The sequence below is a fragment of the Pongo abelii genome, chromosome 1 (assembly GCF_028885655.2).
Source record: "Pongo abelii isolate AG06213 chromosome 1, NHGRI_mPonAbe1-v2.0_pri, whole genome shotgun sequence".
In the NCBI taxonomy this organism is placed as follows: Eukaryota; Metazoa; Chordata; class Mammalia; order Primates; family Hominidae; genus Pongo; species Pongo abelii.
Window position 1 is genome coordinate 69044108 of NC_071985.2, and position 21241 is coordinate 69065348.

The 21241-nt window shown below is 34.8% G+C and overlaps 1 protein-coding gene across 1 annotated transcript in view; it reads right to left on the reverse strand.

Annotated features, from left to right (window-relative positions):
* XPR1 (xenotropic and polytropic retrovirus receptor 1) overlaps positions 1-21241 on the reverse strand; it is a 259764-nt gene that overhangs the window by 16126 nt on the left and 222397 nt on the right. The window contains exons 12-13 of the mRNA XM_024239642.3: positions 4187-4353; positions 218-357 (exon numbers count right to left, since the gene is read on the reverse strand). Coding sequence (XP_024095410.1) covers positions 218-357; positions 4187-4353 — 307 coding nt within the window. The remainder of the gene's footprint in view (positions 1-217; positions 358-4186; positions 4354-21241) is intronic.

Sequence of the window (21241 nt, forward strand, 5' to 3'; positions counted from 1 at the left end):
ACTTTGGGAGGCTGAGGTGGGTGGATCAACTGAGGTCAAGAGTTCGAGATCAGCCTGGCCAACATGGTTTTCCAATTCTAAGGCTGAGGAGAAATTTGAGAACAGTTGGAAAATTAAAGGTTTTCAAGTACAAGTTATAATAAATTCTAATTTGTAAGTATTGGGTGTCTTTTAGGTTAAAAAGAATCTTTAATAAACTTTTCAGTAGTTTGCTTACCGGAAAACCTCAAGGGGGGCAAAGACAGTAGCAATGATGTCCCCAGAATGAGGCAACAAAGTTGTAGAGGTAATCGAGATTTGGATAGTCCAAGCAAAGCGCAGAATCACATCCTCTATTATGGCACAGTAGTAGTAGGCCTGAGAAATAATAAACAAATTGAGTATGTTTCCTATCACATTTCTCATAAATAGGCATACCAATGAGCACATGTCCTACCAACAAGACTCACACATGTCCTACGAATAAGCACAGGTTCAAGAGGAAAGTTGTATTTTATTTTGCAGGGAAGTACACATTATATTTTAGAATAATTTGTACCAATTTAGTTTTTTCTTAAATGGTATAATATCCAGTATGAAGTATTACTGAATTTGAGTAATCATTAACAAATATATTTCACTGCCATACTGTATACCAGGCTTTCTTCTAGGGCCCAGAAATATAAGCTGGTTAAGATCCTTGATTGATTGAGATTACATTCTAACAGGTACAGTAGACTTAATAGCTAATATCAGAAAAGATTAGCAGATTTATTCACTGTGTTATTTGTACTTTTATTCTCCATTTGCCTTACCCTGTATTTGAAGAAAGTTTTGCCTTGCTTTTTGATGTGAATGAAATTAAGCTTGGATTTCACAACCGTGGTTGAATTTAAGAAATGTTCTATTTTTACATGGGGAAGACGGTGCTCAAGTAATACTTGCAGGTACTAGCACCCAGGATTTAGGAGTCCAATCCAGTTTTAGCTACACAAAAGTCTTAAGTACACAAATTGCCAATAGAGCAGAACTATATAATTCATAGATTTGCTCATTATTAATCTCAGCTCTTTAAATATATGTATTTAAAGAATGTGAAATTTTTGGGAAGGGGAACTACTATGTATTAAGCCATAATATTTATTTTACTTAAAAAATTTTTAAACAAAGTAATACTAGTCATTGTGAGAAAGCTATTGTAAAAAAAAAAAAAAAAAAAAGGTCCCCTGGCCACCTTCTCTTTCCATCCCTAGAGACCAAACATTTTCAAAATTTGTAGCTACTTCTACTTAGCCTCCATGTATTAAAATAATATGTGTATAGTGTTATATCTTGATTACTCAATTTTAGACATTATTCGCTGACTGATGATTATAATAAATTTAATGAAGATTATTATGAGGATTTCAACACATTCACATGGCTCACTGTTCCCTCTCCTATCCTCGCAATATAGTGATAAATCCACATTCACTTTATTTATTATTAGGCTTAACTGAAGAACTGCAATTTCATGTGCCTTTCAGAGTCAGTCTTAAGCTGTTCACCACTGACCAATGTGGGAGCTGATGTCACCAAAAATTTGGAAGTCTTTTGGGAGGAATACACTTATCTTTGAGGTCAAGAGACACAGAAAAGTTAAGTGTGAATATAAAGATAACAAAAATTGTTCCTGGACCTGGGATGTGGTGCTTAATATTATGCATTCCTAAGAACTGATTTTAAGAACTGTTAATCCCTAAGAACTGATTTTAAGGTTCATATACCTGTGTTCTAAATTTTTAATGAAGCTCCACTGGATTCCACACTTTTCGAGCTGGATGAATTTTATTCCAACTATCTGCCTTTTGTTTTAGTTTTTTTTTTAAGACAGGGTCTTGCTCCATTGCCCAGGCTGGAGTACAGTGGCATGAACATAGCTCACTGAAGTCTTGAACTCCTGGGCTCAAGTGATCCTCCTGCCTCAGCATCCCGAGTAGCTGGGGCTACAGGCATGTGCCACCACATCCAGTTATTTTTATTTTATTTTATTTTATTTTAGTAGAGTCAGTGTCTCATACTATGATGCCTAGGCTGGTCTGGAACTCAAGCAATTCTTCTGTCCTGGCTTCCCAAAGTGCTGGGATTACAGGTGTGAGCCACCAGGTCTGGCCAGTATTTTTTAAAATTAAAGGAATCTGGTGATCCAGCAGAACATTTTTCTTATAAGTTTGCAAATTATAATGTAGGAAAGTATTTATTTTGTTTTTTAGAGTCATGAAAATATGTAACAACAAAGAAACTGAGTAAAAAATTATATTCACTAATTTTATTACCCAGAAATCACTGTTAGAACTATTTAAAAGGGGGAATGGATCAACATTTATATAAAGATACAAACAATTTATCTAAGCAATTATCATAATAAGAAACAAATGTTTTGGGAGGCCGAGGCAGGCGGATCACAAGGTCAGGAGATCGAGACCATCCTGGCTAACACGGTGAAACCCCGTCTCTACTAAAACTACAAAAAATTAACCGGACGTGGTGGCGGGCGCCTGTAGTCCTAGCTACTCGGGAGGCTGAGGCAGGAGAATGGTGTGAACCTGGGAGGTGGAGCTGGCAGTGAGCCGAGATCGCGCCACTGCACTCTACCTGGGTGACAGAGCAAGACTCCATCTCAAAAAAAAAAGAAAAAAAAAAGAAACAAATGTTTCATAGCTCTCAGAGGGCAAGAACAATGTAAACAGAAATAAAACACACATATTTGGTGAGCACAAAAGGGCCACTTTTAACTGCGCTCCTATCTACTCTCTGATTATTAATTTTCTTTTCAAATTAGATTTATAAAAATATGTCTAATATCTTGGTCATATATTCTAGTTTTTCACATTGGGGGTATTGCTATAGTTTAGGTAAAAAAGATCACTGTCAACAACTGTCCCCTTTTCCCCTTTATTTGTTCATCTGAAGTTACTCTACATATCATTCTTTGAATTCACCATTCCTCACACCTGAAAATGGCCTTCCCTACTTACTAATTGAATATTACACATCCATATACTTTTCCAAATACAATTTTAAGGTACTGGTGACATGCTGATAGAGTATAAAATGTTAGTGACCTAATCTACACTTCCCTCTCCATCACAGAATTTTAGACTGGGAAAAGATCAAGAGATAATCTCGTTTAACATACTTACCTCATAAACAAGAATCCACTATAGTCTGGTTGCAGACAATTATATAGCTAGTTAGTGAAAGAGCTGGGATTAGAATTCACATTCACATTCAGGATTACCAGTTCATTGTTTAATTTCTTTCAAGGTCTAATCATGGTATTTATCCTTTACTAAAATATCTGAGTATAGATATTTTTGATTTTTTGACTTTTTAATTCAGCCCCTCTTGTCCTTTTATTACTACATAGAAAAATCCTAAAATAATTCCTAAAGAATTATTCCTAAAGAATTATCTATATTTTCTGATTGAAATGGCACTTGATTTTAACAAATATTAGATGAAATAAATGAAAGGAGAAGTCTTCTTGATGCAATCAAGCAGTCAGCCACTCCTTCTCCTTTGTCTTTTCATAACACTTTTCATTTAGTCAAGTATTTATTCATTCATCCCAGAAACATTAAGTCTACTATATACCAGGAATTATGCTGGGAAGTGAAGAATATGGACACCTAAGCACATTATTATAATACAGTGTGATAACTGCTATAATGGTAGTTTATATAGGATAAAAAAAGATTAAGACGAATAGCTGACTATGCTAGGAAAAATTAAGAAAGGCTTCTTGGAGAAAGTAACACTTAAACTGACTTTTAAAGAGGAGGAACAGGTGTTTACAAAGCAGATGAGAGAGAGCGTTTCAGACTGAGGGCATTCCATGTTCAAAAACAAATCATAAACTACAGTAAGTTATTTATTCTTCTATTCCAGTCTTTATCACATTGTATTGCAATTTGTTTACTTATCTGAACATAGTTTATGGCTTTCCTTGAGAACGAGAATTTTACTTTGTTTTTATTTCCTACAGCACCTAGCATACAATAACATCTAATATATTTTTGCTGACCAAATGAATTAGTATTTTTGTTAATTATTTTTCTAATTATATTACAGTAATATAATTAGAGGTTGGGTCTGTACTGCAACAGGATTAGCTAGCGGTATACCTAAGTTCGTTCTTTTAAACAAACACACTCTTTATACATACTTTTTGGGGGTATACAATCTCTTCCCGGAGGAAAGTGTTCTCTCCAGCATTCTTATCAAAGAGACCCCAGTCCATCTTGAGATCCCAGATGAGGGTATAGCAGGAACTGATGATATAAAAGACAATCCACAGGTAAAAGAACACCATAGTGTCCGAGTGACCTCGTTCTGAAGAAAGAAGAGGGAAAGAGAAAAGAGAAAATTACTACATTTAAGTAAAATTTTTCATTAAATAACACTAATTAAAACAGATTCTTAAAATAGCTCCAGAAGAAAGCAAAGCTTTAAACAGATCATAGGAAGATCACTGTCTAACAAAGCTTAAATAATAAATATGATTTCCCTGAGGTCCAAAGCAATCATCAAACATTTATTGAATACATATCACTTGCACAAATGTATAAAAGTTTTGGAGGCTCTATGCTGAATACATAAAAATCTGTATAATTGCAATGAAGGCGTCGAATGTTACAAAAGATGCAATTTTAACTTTTGCCATCAGGTGGCAGCCTAGTGCAAAATATAAAAAAGATTCCTCAACTACTAACAAGTAATGCGCATTTACTTCAAGAAATTCTTGGATTGTTTTTACTTTAGAACATTTCCTTCATACACTTAGATGTTGTCCATACTTATTGTGATGGCAACCAGATAATTCTAAGTCCAGATAAAATGCCCGAAAACAACAGATTGATAAGGATTTTACCCTTAAGGATATGTATGAAAGCAAATTTCTCTCAAGTCACAAAGCAAAGTATGATATTTTAGCTTTTCTTAGAGGGTGTTTATTGATACAAAGGCCTAATTTGCTGGGAACACTATAAAGTAACTTTTGGCTTTATGCTGAAAATACTTATTATAAGGCACACTAAATGAGAATAATGATTCACAAATATAGTTATACAATTTAATCATTTCTGCTTCATATACTATCTAATGAAATTCTTCTTTGGTAAGCTCTAGAGTCCACTGTGAAATGTCTCTAGGTGTGCTATAGGTATATAACTACTAATATGGTTCTGCATCACCAGGAAAAAAAGGCGTACAAATCTAATTCAAAAAAGTTTAAATTTTGGTCAGTTTCTCAAAGATACAGAAAGCAAAGGATATATCATGCATCGTTCATAATTTTTCTCTGTTAAAATAAGCAAGTGTTTATTAACCACTTTTAGGTAATATTAATGTGTTAAGTACAGTATGATTTAAAGGCACCCCTTAGAAGTTTATAATCTAGACAGTGAAACAGACATTCATTATAAATTCATAAATCTGAGCTCAAAATGAAGTATAAATAAAGGGCTATGAGAGCACCAAGGCAAATGGGAATGTTTCCAACAGTAGGAAGTAAGAGAAAGCAGCATTTGAGTTATTTCTAGAAGGATAAATAGTATTGCAAAAGTCAGGCAGATAAGGTGAGGTCATTCAAGGCTGAAGGAAGACACTGAGAAGGCAGATAATGAGAAGGTGGGGGGAAGTACAGGTGTGTTTGAGAAGCTACAAGTTATCTACATCAGTGTTGGTGACATATAGAGGATGTGAGAGAAATGGTATGATTTAAAATGAGGCTGAGAAAGACTCATCTGGGTCTGACTGTGGAACGCCTTCGTGGGCTTTAGGATCAGATCTGTATTTTAGAAAAACAACTGGCTGGCAAACTACTTGCAATCAATTAGTTAAAAAAAAAATAGTTGCCTTGGAGCTTCAGTGTTGTGTGAACATCAGTTCTCATCAGCTCATGAGAGCCAATTGTTAAATTTTCAGAAACTCTGGAAGCTGGTTGTCAAACTCAGTCATTATTAAAAATTAACTTACATAACTTTATAAATAGCTATATTAAAACAAAGGTAACACATACTCAAAATTCATTACTTTTTAATTATTTTATTAATTTTTGCTTTTATTCTCGAGGTTGTATATATTTATTGTACTTGTATGATGGAAATACTGTATAATGCTGTGCTACTGTACATCTTTTCCTCACTCCACATTCAGTGTTATCATCTTAGTAGCTTGAAATTGGCTACAGTGGAAGTATTTACACCGTGGAAATCAGCAAACACTAGGAATCAATGCCCCTTATCCCCACTCCCATCCAAGAGCTGGTTTGTTGAACATATACTAGCATATCACTGTTTAGCTGCTTCTCTTAGAAAGGCAGTGGTAGGGAAAGAAATTGGTATTTTTTTAAATGGTCCACATGTGATTCTCATGAATAGCCCAGCTTTGATATAATCACATTTTCACATTTAAACTATTTCCACAAAAATTTTTCTTCATCAAAAACAAATTGAGCTGAATATTTATACTACAACATTATGTCATAAATTATCAACTTAAAATGCCTAAAAAATTATTTACTTATTATCTAGGTATAGTTCATATGTTCTGACATGTATTTGTTTCATTCTATGTGCAGATATAGGGTCTAGCTGGGAAGTGTCATTCAATGATTCACATCATGGCTACATTAAAAAAGATACTACAATTCATCTACTAAGGTTCGCAAAGAATAAAGCAAATTCGGCAACAGTAAAATTCACTCCTCATATTTTCAAAACAAGATCAACACTGAGAGATAAAAAGACAAGGAACTTAACTGTTATTTATATTTACAACATTAAAAAAAACTGAATGTGAGGTATGTGCCAGGTATTTTACAAATATTGTCTCATTTAATTTTCCTAATAATAAGCTATCATTTTGTCTGCTAGTAAAAGGACATGAGAATAGAATAATAGATACATTCAGTAGGAAATAACAAAATGAGTATTTCTCAAGTGAGTATAGGTGATATGGAGTCTTATTACAGAAAGCTGATTTTCTTTCTTTCTTTACTAATTACTGAAGAAATAATCAAGTGTAAATTCTTACATAAAAGGATATTGTGGAGAGGAGTAAAAATGTTACATGAAAAAGGAATTAATAATGAAACTAAAAGCAATGTGCTAATTTTCTGGTATTTCTCCTAGATTTTAAGTGTAAGTCTTATCCTTAGAGCGTAATTCTTACACTGGTACAATGGATCTGGTGTTTCTCTTTTGCAAGCCCATGTTATTTCTTTTTTTTTTTTTTAGTCATATCCTGCTCATTTTGACAAACGCAGAGTCATGCACCCATCACTGCAATCAAGATACAGACCATCTCCGTAACTCCAAAGAATTCCCACACACTCCATTGTAGCCCCAAGGACAACCACCAGTCTGTGTTCTCTTCTGGTAGTTTTGCCTTTTTGAGACAGTCACATAAAATGGAACCACTTAGTATATAGCATTTTGAGTCTGGTTGTTTTCACTTAACATAATATATTAAAGATTCATCCATGTTGTTGCATGTATCAGTGGCTTATTTCTTTTTCTTGCTAAATAGTATTACTTTGTAAGGATGTATACAAATTATTTATCCATTTACTTGTTGATGAACATTCAGACTGTTTTCAGTTTTTGACAATTCCAAAAAAGTCACTTTACAAATATTCATACACAAGACTTTAATATGTTTTCATTTCCCTTGGATAGGAGTGAGACTGTTGGGTTGTATGGTTAAGTGGATGTTTAACTTTATGAAAATCTTTCAAACTGTTTTAAAGAGTTATTGTACCATTTTGCACTTTCACCAGCAATGTAAGAGAAATTTAGTTCCTCTTCTTCTTCAACAGTATTTGATATTGTCATTAAAAAAAATTTAGCCATTCTAATAGACATTTTGTAGTATCTAGTTGTGATATTAATCTTTACTCCTCTGATGACTAGTGATGTCAGGCATCTCTTTATGTGTTTAATTGTCATATGTGTATCTTTTTTGGTGATGGATTTGGTAAAATATTTGGCCAAAAATTTTGAGGGGGAATTTCTTGTCTTATTATTATTGCATTGTCTGAAATTTTAAAATTTATTCTGTATTCCAGTTCTCTTTCTGATAGGTTTCCTGCAAATATTTTCTGTTAATGTGTGGCTTGTCTTTTCGTTTTCCAAACAACATTTTTGAATGTGTTTATTCCCAAGTTTAATAGATGACAAGTTGGTGGGTGCAGCGCACCAGCATGGCACATGTATACATATGTAACTTACCTGCACATTGCGCACATGTACCATAAATCCTAAAGTATAATAATGATAATAATAATAATAATAATAAAATAAAAAAAGAAAAAAAATTTTTGATTAAGACAATTTTGATTAAAAACCATTTAAAAGTATCTTTCTTTTCTGAATCACGCTTTAATTTTTTATATTAGAAGTCCATATCATTTCTATGCAATTTCTATGAAACATACATGAGGACTTATTGACTTTTAAATAAATATTCTTACAGAATATTTCAGAGTAAGTAATGTTTTATCTGATGAACTTCTTCAAACAATGATTAGCATATGCTTGGTCTACAAATGCTACATTTTGGTCTCATTTTAATTACTACCATTATTTGATCTTTCCTATCTCTCAAGTGAAGAATGTCTCTCTCCCTGAAATCATCTGCCTTCATTGGTATTCAGGAGATGTCCTGGAAAGATATTATCACTTTAGGCAAGCAATTACATCTTACTCTCTCTTGGCTAACCCTGGTAGCATACTTTAGTGATGTTCAGAATCACAGAAAATCAAGTCATTGCTATTCTACTCTAAGCTTCTATCCATTATACACCTGCCACATTCAAAGCATAATTCAGATTGGACATATTTATGGCAATGGTATCCATGAATTTAAAACAAATAAAAATAAACATAAATTTCTTACAGTTTTGTACCCATAGCCATTGTGTGAATGATTAAAAAAGAAAAAAGGAAAAGGACTAAAATACTAAAGAGACAATGTGGGAATGATTTTTTAAAAAGAGAGAAGGAAAAGTACTAAAGAGAGAAATCAGAAAAATTACATACGGAAATCAACCTGAATCATATTTCAGGGTGGATATTTCAAAAATGAAAAATGTGGCACCACGTGAAGAGAGAAATGGAATGGTTTTCTTTCACCTAAAACCTTTCTCTTCTGGTAATAATTTATTAGTTTGAAATAAAATAAGAAAACACAACAGACTGGACCTAGTTTTCAAAGCCCAAACCTATAAAGGTAAACTGAATTATGACTGAGTTTACGATCTAGCAAATCCTGGATCTATTTCTATTACCGAAAAAAAGAAAAATCAAACCTTTGAATTGTAAGATTAATATTGTTCTCCAAAAAATGAACAAATATAGATATTCCCCTGATCTTTAGTGTGTTTTAGTTACATGTGAGATCACATATATTAATCCCTCAGGTGATTATCATCTTTATCCTTAGGGCAGACAAGACAGACATTATTATTCCCATTTTATAGTTAAGGAAACTGAAGTTGAGGGAGATAGTTAAAAAATGGGAAGACAACTAGATTTAAAGTTAGGAGACCTGGGTTTGAATATAGACTGCCTCTTCCAAGCTTTGTGGTTATAGAAAATTCACACTCTTAAAATGATTGAAACAAAAAAGGAACTCATAAGGCCTAAGGCTAAATGGGGGAACCAGAAAGAGGAATCCTCATCTAAGGAACATTTTGTACTAGACAGCATTGCTTCTCTAAGGCCATCTCAACTTTAAAACGAAAAAAGTAGTTTCATAAAACCATGAAGTAACATTACAAAATTTCTAACATAGTGTGGGAAAATAGAATTTAAAAGTTATTACACATATTATTGCTTATTTCATGCCGTATATAAAATTATGTTTATGGGAAAAAAACAGAAGTGGTTATCTCAGATGAGGGAAGTAAGATTAAGGAAGAAAGTGGGCTGAGGAAAATAATTGTTATTAGGGTGGTGATACAAATGATTTAAATAAGACTTTAATGTTGCTATATTTTTTGTTTGTTTTTGTTTTGAGATGGAGTTTTGCTCTTGTTGCCCACACTGGAGTGCAATGGTGCAATCTAGGCTCACCGCAAACTCCGCCTCCTGGTTCAAGCGATTCTCCTGCCTCAGCTTCCTGAGTAACTGGGACTGCAGGCATGCACCACCATACCTGGCTAATTTTGTATTTTTAGTAGAGACAGGGTTTCTCCATGTTGGCCAGGCTGGTCTCAAACTCCCAACCTCAGGTGATCTGCCTGCCTCGGCCTATCAAAGTGCTGGGATTACAGGTGTGAGCCACCACACCCAGCCACTATATTGTTTTTATAATAAAAATAGTATATAGGAATTCCTTTACTAATTCAAGAACTGTTTACTACTGAGTATATAATATAACCTGCATTATTTATTGTATAACTAGAACACTAAAGACTAACTCCAAAAAAACATCTGCTTGCTTGTATATTCAGCAAACAAATACTGAATGTCTACTGGGCAACCTAACTAGGTACATTCTAGGGAATGAGAATGTACTGAAGAACTACTAAGGGCTAAGTCTAAAAGAGGAGAGAGAATGTAGTCAAAAACACAATGTATAGGTACAGTTGTGGAACTGTGCATAGAAAAGGAATCAATCAGCCAGGAGGGGAAATAGCCAGGAAAATCTTCCTGAAGGAGGTACTACTTGAGCTGAATCATGAAAGGACTTGAGTTAAACAGGTTTATGGGAGAGAGAACCACTTCAAGCAGAATAGAAACCATTCATTCAATAAAGAGTACCTGCACATGCCAGATATTATTCTAGGTACCAGGTACACAACAGTGAATCTTATTTACTAATAGTCAGACAAATTTCCTGCCTCAGTAAAGCCTCCTATTTCATAGGGGTAGACAATGATCAGATATATAAATAAAGAAGATGATTTCACACAGTGAAAAATACCATGAAGAAAACAGAACAGGATGATATGACAAAATTCCTTCAGACAGTATTCAGGCAGAAACAGCGTTCAGGCAGAGAAGGTTTCTTAAATTGGGACTTGGGTACTGAGAAGGAACCAGCCACATGAAAAGCTGGAGAAAGAGTATATGTAATACTAAAATTTCTAGTAACCATATTCAAAAAGGTGTAAACAGGTAAAATTAATAATATATTTTATGTAATCTATACCTAAAATGTTATCACTTTTATATTTAATATATAGTCAAAATAAAATTGATATCCTTCATAGTTTTTTGTTTCAAACTAAGTCTTCAAGATCCAGTTTGTATGTTATACTTACGGCACATTTTGATTTAGATTAGGCACATTTCAAATGCTCGACAGACTGATGTAGCTGGTAGTTATATTATGCAACAGTGCGGTTCTAGGTATCTTTGGGGAGATGAGTTTGAGGTGTAAAGACTGAAAGCACTGTATTAATAAGGCTGTGGCAACCGCCCAGTGAGAAACAATGAGGACTAGAATTGAGTATAAGTTTAAGGAACAGAGAGGTAAGGCAAAAATTAAGAAATACTTGGGAACTAAAATTGGCAGGACTTGGTAAATTTTGAAGGTGAGATAAAGGATACAGTCAAAAATAACTCCTAGTTTTTAACCTGGGTGAGTGGGATGGTGCCATAAACTAGGTTAGAGAACATGGGGCTTGAAGCATGCTTGGGAAAAAAAATGAGTTTAGTTTTTGACGTGTTGACTTTAAGGTACTTATGAAACATCGAGGTGGAAGAAGCCCAGGAAACAATGGGAAAAAACTAAAAAGCTTCAGATACAGACTGGGGAGTCACACAGACAGTGGTTGCAACCATCAAAATAATTTAGAAGCTCCTTCTATGAAAAGACAGGCTACAACGAGAAATAAGTCTTCCATCTATAAGGGGAATCACACTGCATTTGACTACACTTGGTTGAGTTTATTTCCAGTTTTTTTTTTTTAATACCAAAGACTCAAAGAGATGAGAACTCTCTGAAATGTTACAGACCTTCTCTTTATCTCTTAAAAAATTTAAATTCTAATTCTATGTTTGTTTACATTTCAAGGTTTCTAAATATGTTTTAATTACTATAGAGTTATTGCGGTTATAGGAATGGAGACAGTAAGAATAAGAATAGATAGATTACTGTTTTGAGATGTAGGATAGAGAAAAGGAAGAAAGACTAGACCAGATGGCTTAATGAGGTAAGGGAAATCTTTTTAGAGTGGAGGACTCTTAAGCATGAACACAGGCTAGAAGGAAGGAGCCAGTAATGACAAACAGTTTGAAGATTTGGGAAAAACAAGGGACAACTGCCAGAGCTAGATCCTGGGACAAGAGGAAATGAGAGCAGCGCACAGGAGGAACGACACCTTGTTACTTTAGACTGGGGAAAATACAGTGAGAAGGGGTTTAGATTAAATAAGTATGTAGGGAGAAGGTAGCTGAAGGAAAATGATTCCTGATAGGCTCAATTTTCTTAAGCTAGTAGGAGACAAGGTGGTCTGTAAGAATAAAGAGGAAAAGGCTGAGTGAGGAGCTTGAGAAAAGCAATGAAAGTTATAGTAAAACCGTCCCCCCCTGCTTTTTTTTTTTTTTTGAGACACAGTCTCGCTCTGTCACCAGGCTGGAGTGCAGTGACGTGATCTCGGCTCATTGCAACCTCCACCTCCTGGGTTAAGTGATTCTTCTGCCTCAGCCTCCCAAGTAGCTGGGACTACAGGCACACACCACCACACCCGGCTAATTTTTCTATTTTTAGTAGAGAAGAGGTTTCACCATGTTGGCCAGGCTGGTCTCGATCTCCTGACCTCATAATCTGCCCTCCTGGGCCTCCCAAAGTGCTGGGATTACAGGTGTGAGCCACTGTGCCTAGCTGTAAAAACCCCTTTTCAAGTTAACATTTTTGAGGTAAAAAATTTAATAATATGTTAACAAAGGAAAAAATACATTAAAGTTTAGAAAAAAGTTAATCTCTCCTTCCTATGACATTCTTTTCATAAAACATTTTGCTTGTGCTTATACTGTCTTTCATTCTGTATATACACGTTTTTTTCTTTCCTGTAATATTGTATTCTATCTAGCATTGTGAAAAGAATTTAACTTTAGAGTACAGCAAATTGAATATATATTTATCTTTTCCATTAAATTGTAATGTCTTTCACAGAAAGATCTCACATCAGCATTTTTCTAGGGCCCATGTACCATGCTGGACATAGTAGGGGCTTAATCAATATTTGCCAAACTGAATTGAGGGTAAGGGCTACGTTTCACTCATTTTTGTATTTTCTGCACAATGCTTTACCTTCCAACAAATACTTGGGAAAGGAACATAGTCTCTGGGCAGCCTACACATATGTGTCCCTGAAAACACCTATTAAGTGTTTCCTAATACTTAAGGCCCTCCAGGCAAAATGAAATGGACAGCTGTGGCGAAGAGAAAACTTTAAAACCAGATTCTAAGGCTTTGACAAAGGCAGGAGGTCAGTCACACCTCAACATTCCCTTATCTCATTATCAGCCACCAAGACTTTCTTTCCTATAATTAAACAGAAACCAGTCCCTAAAAACAGTGTGTGCAAGATTTCTTCCCCAACCTCAACAGACCATCTGACACTGTGGCCAAACTCCCCTCCCTTATCGTGCTTTTGCCACGATAGGTGACTAGCCTTACAAAGCATTCCTTTTTGATAAATGACTGCTGATCACAGACTGGTTCTGGCTGGTCCGCAGAGACTGAGCACAAGATGCCTCCGTGCTCTGCTCTGTGTTTCACCTTTTGACACAAAGAGCCAAATTTCACTTCACTTTAATGTTAACTGCCTACTCCAAAGTGAACATGGGACATATGTAACATATATGTTTACTCACCACACATTTGGTTTCCCTCATAAATATTCATAAATTCTCCTATAACCTGCTAAATATGTATGTGGAGCTAACCCCACTAGGGATAAATTCCAACCTCTCCCCTTTGTAACTGAAGCCTATGTATTTGGTTTTGGCTGGAGGCTTAGTTTCCTGACCTGCAGACTGTAACCCTTTACAGGAAATAAAGCTTTCCTTTTGCTTCCTCTGCCACTCATAGTCTTTTGTTAATAAGTTGAATGTGAAAAAGTTAAGCAACAGACTTATATGAGGATAAGTTCCTGAGAGCTAAAAACAGATAAAGCAAAACCCCCTATTAAACTTCCCTTGCCTTTTAAGATACAACCTTTAATGGCATTGTTCTAACATTTTGTAGACATCATTTTTTTCTTTACAACAAAACACAGCTGCTTTTAATTCAATGAGTGTCACAATGATGCTTAAAAGTTGCTGCTTTCTGCATGCCTAATGATTCCCATAGCTGTTTTAACTGTATTACACTTATGAGACATTAAAAAAATTGTAATATCACCACAGATAATTCCCACTCATTTCAAGAAAAACGAACAAAATACAACAAAATACAAAACAAAAAAAAACCACATGAATGCACTATTATTTGTGCCACAGAAGGTAAGGCTGCCAAAGCTCTCAGCAGCTAGCAATACCATGCAAAAGCAGGAAATGTTCTCAATCCAAAGGATAATTAAGAGGTAGGGGTGTGTGTGTATGTGTGTGTGTGTGTGTCTACAGTCTAATAACAAAATACCCAAACTGTCCAGTTTTCAATAAAAAAAATCACTAGTCATACGAAGAACAAGGAAGATCTCAAACTTAATGAAAAGACAATCAAAGATGTCAAAACTGAGATGATAGAGATGTTGGAATTACTGGACAAAGATCTCACAGCAGCTATGATAAAAATGCCTTAGCAAAGAAACAGAGTCTCACCAAAGATAAAGGAAACACAAAGAAGAACCAAATAGAAGTATTAGAAGCCAAAAATACAATAACTGAAATAAAACTCACTGTTAACAGAATAATAGAAGGGACAGAAGAAAGAACTGGCAACTGAAAGATAGAATAGAAATTTCCTAACCTGAACAAGAAAGAAAATAGGTTGAATTTAAAAAATGAAAAGAGGCCAGGCGCAGTGGCTCATGCCTGTAATACCAGTAATTTGGGAGGCCGAAGCGGGTGGACAACTTGAGGTCAGGAGTTCAATACCAGCTTGGCTAACATGGCGAAAACCTGTCTCTCCTAAAAATACAAAAATTAACTTGGCTTGGTGTGCGCCTGTAATTCCAGCTACTTGGGAGGCTGAGGCATGAGAATTGCTTGAACCCAGCGGGTGGAGGTTGCAGTAAGCTGAGATTGCACCATTGCAATCTGTGGGGGATACATTCCAAAACCCCCAGTTGGTGCCTGAAACCATGGATAGTACTGCTATGATAAAGTTTAAATAAATTAAGCACAGTAAGAGACTAACAATAATAATAAAGTAGAACAATCATAATATACTGTAATAAGTTACATGGAAGGCTGGACGCGGTGGCTCACGCCTGTAATCCCAACATTTTGGGAGGCCGAGGTGAGAGGATTGCTTCAGTCCAGGAGTTGGAGACCTCACCTTTACAAAAAGTAAACAAAATTAGCCCAGTGTGGTGGCGCACACCTGTAGTCCTAGCTACTCAGGAGGCTCAGGTGAGAGGGCTGAATGAGCCCAAGAGGTCAAGGCTGCAGTGAGCTGAGATTGTACCATTGCTCTCCTGCCTGGGTGACAGTGAGACTCTGTCTCAAAAAGCAAAACAAAAACCATAAAAGTTATGTGACTGTGGTCTCCTTCTCTCTCAAAATAGCATAAAGTTTTCAGACTGTGGTTGACCAAAGATAAGTAAAACTGCAGAATGTGAAGGTATGGATAGGGTCGGGGGAATACTGTGCAAAAAAGGCAACAGGAGGGATCCTTGTGGTGATGGAAATGTTCTGTATCTTGACTGTATGAATGTCAATATTCTGGCTGTGATATTGTACTATATGTTTGTAAAGTGTTACCACTGGGGAAACTATGCAAAGGGTATATGGGATCTCTCTGCATTACTTCTTGCCATGCATGTGATTCTACAATTATCTCAAAACAAAATGTTTAATTAAAAAAAAACACAAAACTTGACTGTTCCTCAAAACCTTCACTGAGTTAACCACTTCCTCTTTGAAACCACCTTATACCCTATACAACACTGATAATATAGTATTATTGCACTTCCATGTTCTATTGTAATTAGTCTAACTCCCTTACCAAACTGAGCTCTAAGAGGAGGTTTTAAAGGCAAGATATGTTTTGTTCATCTATGTATGCCTAGCATCTAGTAGTGCCTGATACATTGAAGATGTTTTGTAAATATTTGTTGAATAAAACTGGATGTGACCGATGTAATCAAGAAGGTAATTCAATTATTAAACTATTTATATTCAATTTATTATCCATATAGATCCTTATTTACTGGCTCCTCAATAACAAAACTATCTCTTCAGTGATTATAAAAGCATCAACGACACCATTTAGGACTCCCTTTCTTGACAGAGTTTAGCAACTTTTCTTCTGCTGTATCAGATACCCCTTCCCAGATCAGATCATCAGAACCTCTTCCAATATCTTTCTTATGTATGTGTGTCTAGGCTTATTTTTAAAAATCCCTTTCTGTCACACATTTGATCAATAGCCTTGGAAACATTCCTGTAGTAGGTTACTGCTGTAAGGAAAAGTTAAGACTTTGGAATAAGCAAAAATAATTACTATGTACTAAAATGGAAAATTATGCATTGTTTACACCACACCTTTCTAGGTTATGTTTCTATGGAGTTTGTGCCTTTTCTGGTCTTGGAGTTATTTTATAATTCTGTATAAATTGTGGATAAATGCAAATAATTCTGTCTATAGGCACACAAATAAATTCTGTCTGACGGAGGTCCAACAGATTCCATCTTACCCTCTACTCCTCCACCACACCCCACCTCCAGTGGAAAAAGCAAATTTTGTGTCCATTTGTAAATGGATATCAGCATTCCTTTACTCCACAGTAAAGGTTTGTTAACTAACCATCATGTGGAAAATATATTGCCTCTCCTTTGAACCAGTAGTGACAACTGGCTGGTTTCCTCTTTAATTCATGAGTTAAATAGAAGTTTGGTGTTTTTACATTAAAAAATATCTATTTCTGCTTTTCCCCACTCTTTTTGTTCTATAACCAAATAACAATTCTGGAGCAGATAAACTATGTGTTTCTGCCTTCTCTCCTGGAAAGGACACAATTTCACTTATTTAACTAAATGAAATGCTAACAACTATAATCACTTTAAAAGAAATATAAGGATACTATAATCCTTTTTTTTTTTTTTTTTTAAGACACAGGGTCTCAATCTGTTGCCCAGGCAGGAGTACAGTGGTACAATAATAACTCACTGTAACTTTGAACTCCTGGGCTCAAGTGATCCTCCTGCCTCAGCCTCCCAAGTAGCTAGGACTACAGGTATGTACCACCACACTTGGCTAATTAAAAAATAATTTTTTTTTAGAGATGAGTTCTCACTATGTTGCCCAAGCTAGTCTCGAACTCCAGGCCTTAAGTGATCCTCCCAACTTGGCATCCCAAAATGCTGACATTACAGGTGTGAGCTACCATGTCTGGCCAGGATTCTATACATTTTACACAATGTCTCAAGTGCTCATTTTATGAAAGCTTCAGGTAGTACATACATATGGGCAGAAAATTTTTTCTTAATTGAACTGAAAAAAGTGATAAACATAAGCTAAAATTATAGTCATTTAAAAACGGAAGTAAGATTGGAGTACATCTTTAAGCAGCTATAATACAGAATATAGTAATTAGAATTGAATATAAAATAAATGCAGATCACAAAGATGTATTCTAGAAATGTGAGAAATAACAACATGTATTCCATATTATGGTTAGTTAACAAACCTAAAAAGGGAGTGAGAAGAAATATAATAGGAGACAGGCACAGAGAGAAGGAAAGCCAAAATCTCTTCCATGTTTTCTTCATACAGCCTGCCAATATTCTACACCAGTAAAACATATCAGATCTAAAAAATCCATCTGAAACAATTCTAAATCTCAGAGTAAAACAGTCCAAAACTGTGATGCCTTTTTATATAAACCTTCATTTAATTTTTCTTTTAAATAAAGTATTTTTAGAAGTAGAGTAAAACCTGTATTATCTCAAATGCTACCAAAAAATCAAAATCAGTACTTCTGAAACACCTACTCAGATATTTACTGTGGGATCTACTTCACCAACTGCAGTATCAATCCACTTTGAGATATAATTAAAAATAAAAAATTTCAATAGTCTCTAATGACTTTCAGCAGAATAATAGCTGATGGGAGAAACAAAATCTTTTTGTTGGTGGGGAACTCCTGGGTCCCCTTTCTTGATGTGCTTTGTGGGTGTGCACACACGTACCTGTATTAAGACTTCCACTGAAGTATAACTAACACTTGACTGTCTCTGCTCTGCTTTCTCATTCCTCTCTATGAAAACTTACACATATGTCCTTAAAACCTCCTTATGAAGTAAGTACCATTATCATCAGGCAACATGCCCAAGATTCATTGATCCAAAGCCCATACTCCTACCCAGTATGCTTTATTGCCTATGTACCATTCATCACTTGACTGCTAAGATCTTACAAATAGTTCAGTAGGAGGAAGTAGTATTCAAATCTACTTTTACTTGTCTCTTATATTTGCTCAACACCACATCTGTTTACAACATTTGTTGTTTGCATGCACTTAATGTGTTCTCAGTGAATCACCTTTAGCAGAAGACATGGTAAAAATGCAAATTTTGGATCGCCCTAATCCTACTCAATTAGACTGAAGGTAAAACCCAAGATAATGCATTTTAAAGCAAGCATCCAAAGTAATTCAGATACACATCAAAATTTGAGGATCACAACATTATAGCATGCTGCCTTGTAGGAAATAACTTTTCAGAGTTAAAAAAAGGAATGAATCTAGAGTCAAAATTCTGGTTTTGCTACTTATGTCATGTGACCTTGCACAAGCAAAATGAGAATAACACCTGTTTTCCTTTCTTTCAGAGTTGGTATCAGGTTCAAAATGACATAATGTCTGCCAACACATGACATATTTGCAAACAGCTCTATTAGACTAATAGAATGTAAAGAGCTAAAGGGGCCTTAGAAAGTCTAGGCCAACAACTTAAAAAATTTTTTTACCTTTAATCGTGATTCTAGCCATTGGTCTAAGATACAGAGTGACATATCATACACACATGTGTGTACAGTATTTTGCTATACTTAGGAAGTATTCTTATATTCTTTCTTAAAAAATTAACAAATGTCTCCTTGGCACCTACAGAGCTGACCACATGGCTTTTCTCCTTTGGTTTAGTGATATGGTAAAATTTAATTTTTAAGGATTCCTAACACTGAATCACTGAATTATTTTTTGCATTCCTAAAATATCTTAGTCATGGTATATTATTCTTTTAATATACTGCTCAGTTCTAGCTGCAAACATTTTATTAAGACTTTTTACAATGTTGGTGGGAATGTAAACTAGTATAGCCACTATGGAGAGCAGTATGGAGGTTCCTCAAAAAGCTGCATATAGGAACTACCATATGATCTAGCAATTCCACTATTGGGCATTTCAATCCAAAGAAAAGGAAATCAGTATAACAAAGAGACATCTGCAGTCCCATGTTTACTGCAGCACTATTCACAATAGCCAAGATAAAAAAATCAACATAAGTGTCCAACAACAGATAAATGGATAAAGAAAATGTGGTGTATATACACAATGGCATACTATTCAGCCATAAAAAAGAATGAAATCCTGTAATTCCCAGCAAAACAGATGGAACTGGAGTACATTATATTACGTGAAATAAGCCAGGCACAGAAAGTTAAATACCACATGGTCTCACTCATATGTAGAAGCTAAAAATGTTAATCTCATAGAAGTACAAAGTCCAACAGAGGTTACAAGAAGCTGGGAAGCACAGGGGAGAGAAGGATAGGGAGAGATTTGTTAAAGGATACAAAATTACATCTAGATAGGAGCAATAAGTTCTAGTGTTCTATACCACAGTAGGATGACTACAGTCAACAATAATACATAGTTTCAAATAGCTAGAAGGATAGTGAGTGTTACCAACACAAATGATAAATATTTGAGATGGCTATCCTAATTACTTTGATCTGATCACATATACAGAAACATCACTATGTACCCTATAAATATGTATAATTATCTTGTATCAATTTTTTAAATAAAGAATTTTTGTATGTATATTAATAAGTAACATTAGACTACAGCTTTATTGAGTGTGATATTTTTCAGAATTATGCTAGTTTTGTAAAGAGAAATAAGATGCTTTCCTTTTACGTTTCCAAACGGTTTAAATGGCACAAACCATTCCTTGAAGGTTTGAAACGTTTTACAAAGTTTCACTTGTGAAAACACTGTGGTCTGACACTTTAAAGACAACTTACCCTATTCCGGCAATAGTTCTTCGTCCATAATTTAGAGTGTCTTCTTTTGCATTTATTTTGTTAATTTCTAATTTCCTAAAAATAAACTGTTCATTTTATCTAGACATTTACTCATAATTATTTTAAATTCTTCCACATCTATAACGAAAACCCCTTCCCTAATATTTTGCATGTGAGTTTTTTCACGCTTTCATCACAGATGGTGGAGAGGCTATCAATACCAATTAACACCAGTTATAGTGTACTTAAACAACTTAATCTTTATAATAAACTTACGAGGTGGGAATTATTATCTCAATTTTACTAATTTTAAATCAAAGAAATCTAGTCACTTTCTCAGGGTAACATAATTAGTAAGTGGCTAAATTAACCTAGTCCTAACTCCAAAGCCCACATTCTAGTTCTCAATGTGAAAACGTGCCTTTCACTAAGATGGTGCTTTTAAAATTCTTACTGGCAGAGGAGTTGATTAAATTGAGAAGAGGTAAGTATTTTGCTCTTTAGGTAAGAAATACTACTTTCTGCAATAGAAAGTTTAATGACAGATTTAAAAATTAATTTCAAATATCAACTTTTCCAGTTGAGAAAGGAAATAGAATTAGTCTAATATTCATAAGTGAGAAGACTATATAAACAGATCTTGGAGTTTCTGCCTAATGTTCTTCAGTGATTCAGTCTTTTCTATACCAGCTATGAAATGTGTTGTGTAGACTTCAATATTCTACTTTGTTTGGGAGATATTTACTTCGTTTGCGAAGATTCCTGGTAAGGATAAAATAGTTACAAGTAGTACAATTCTACCTTTAAAAGAAATATATTCTGGGGTATTATTCAGAAGCAACTAAAAAGT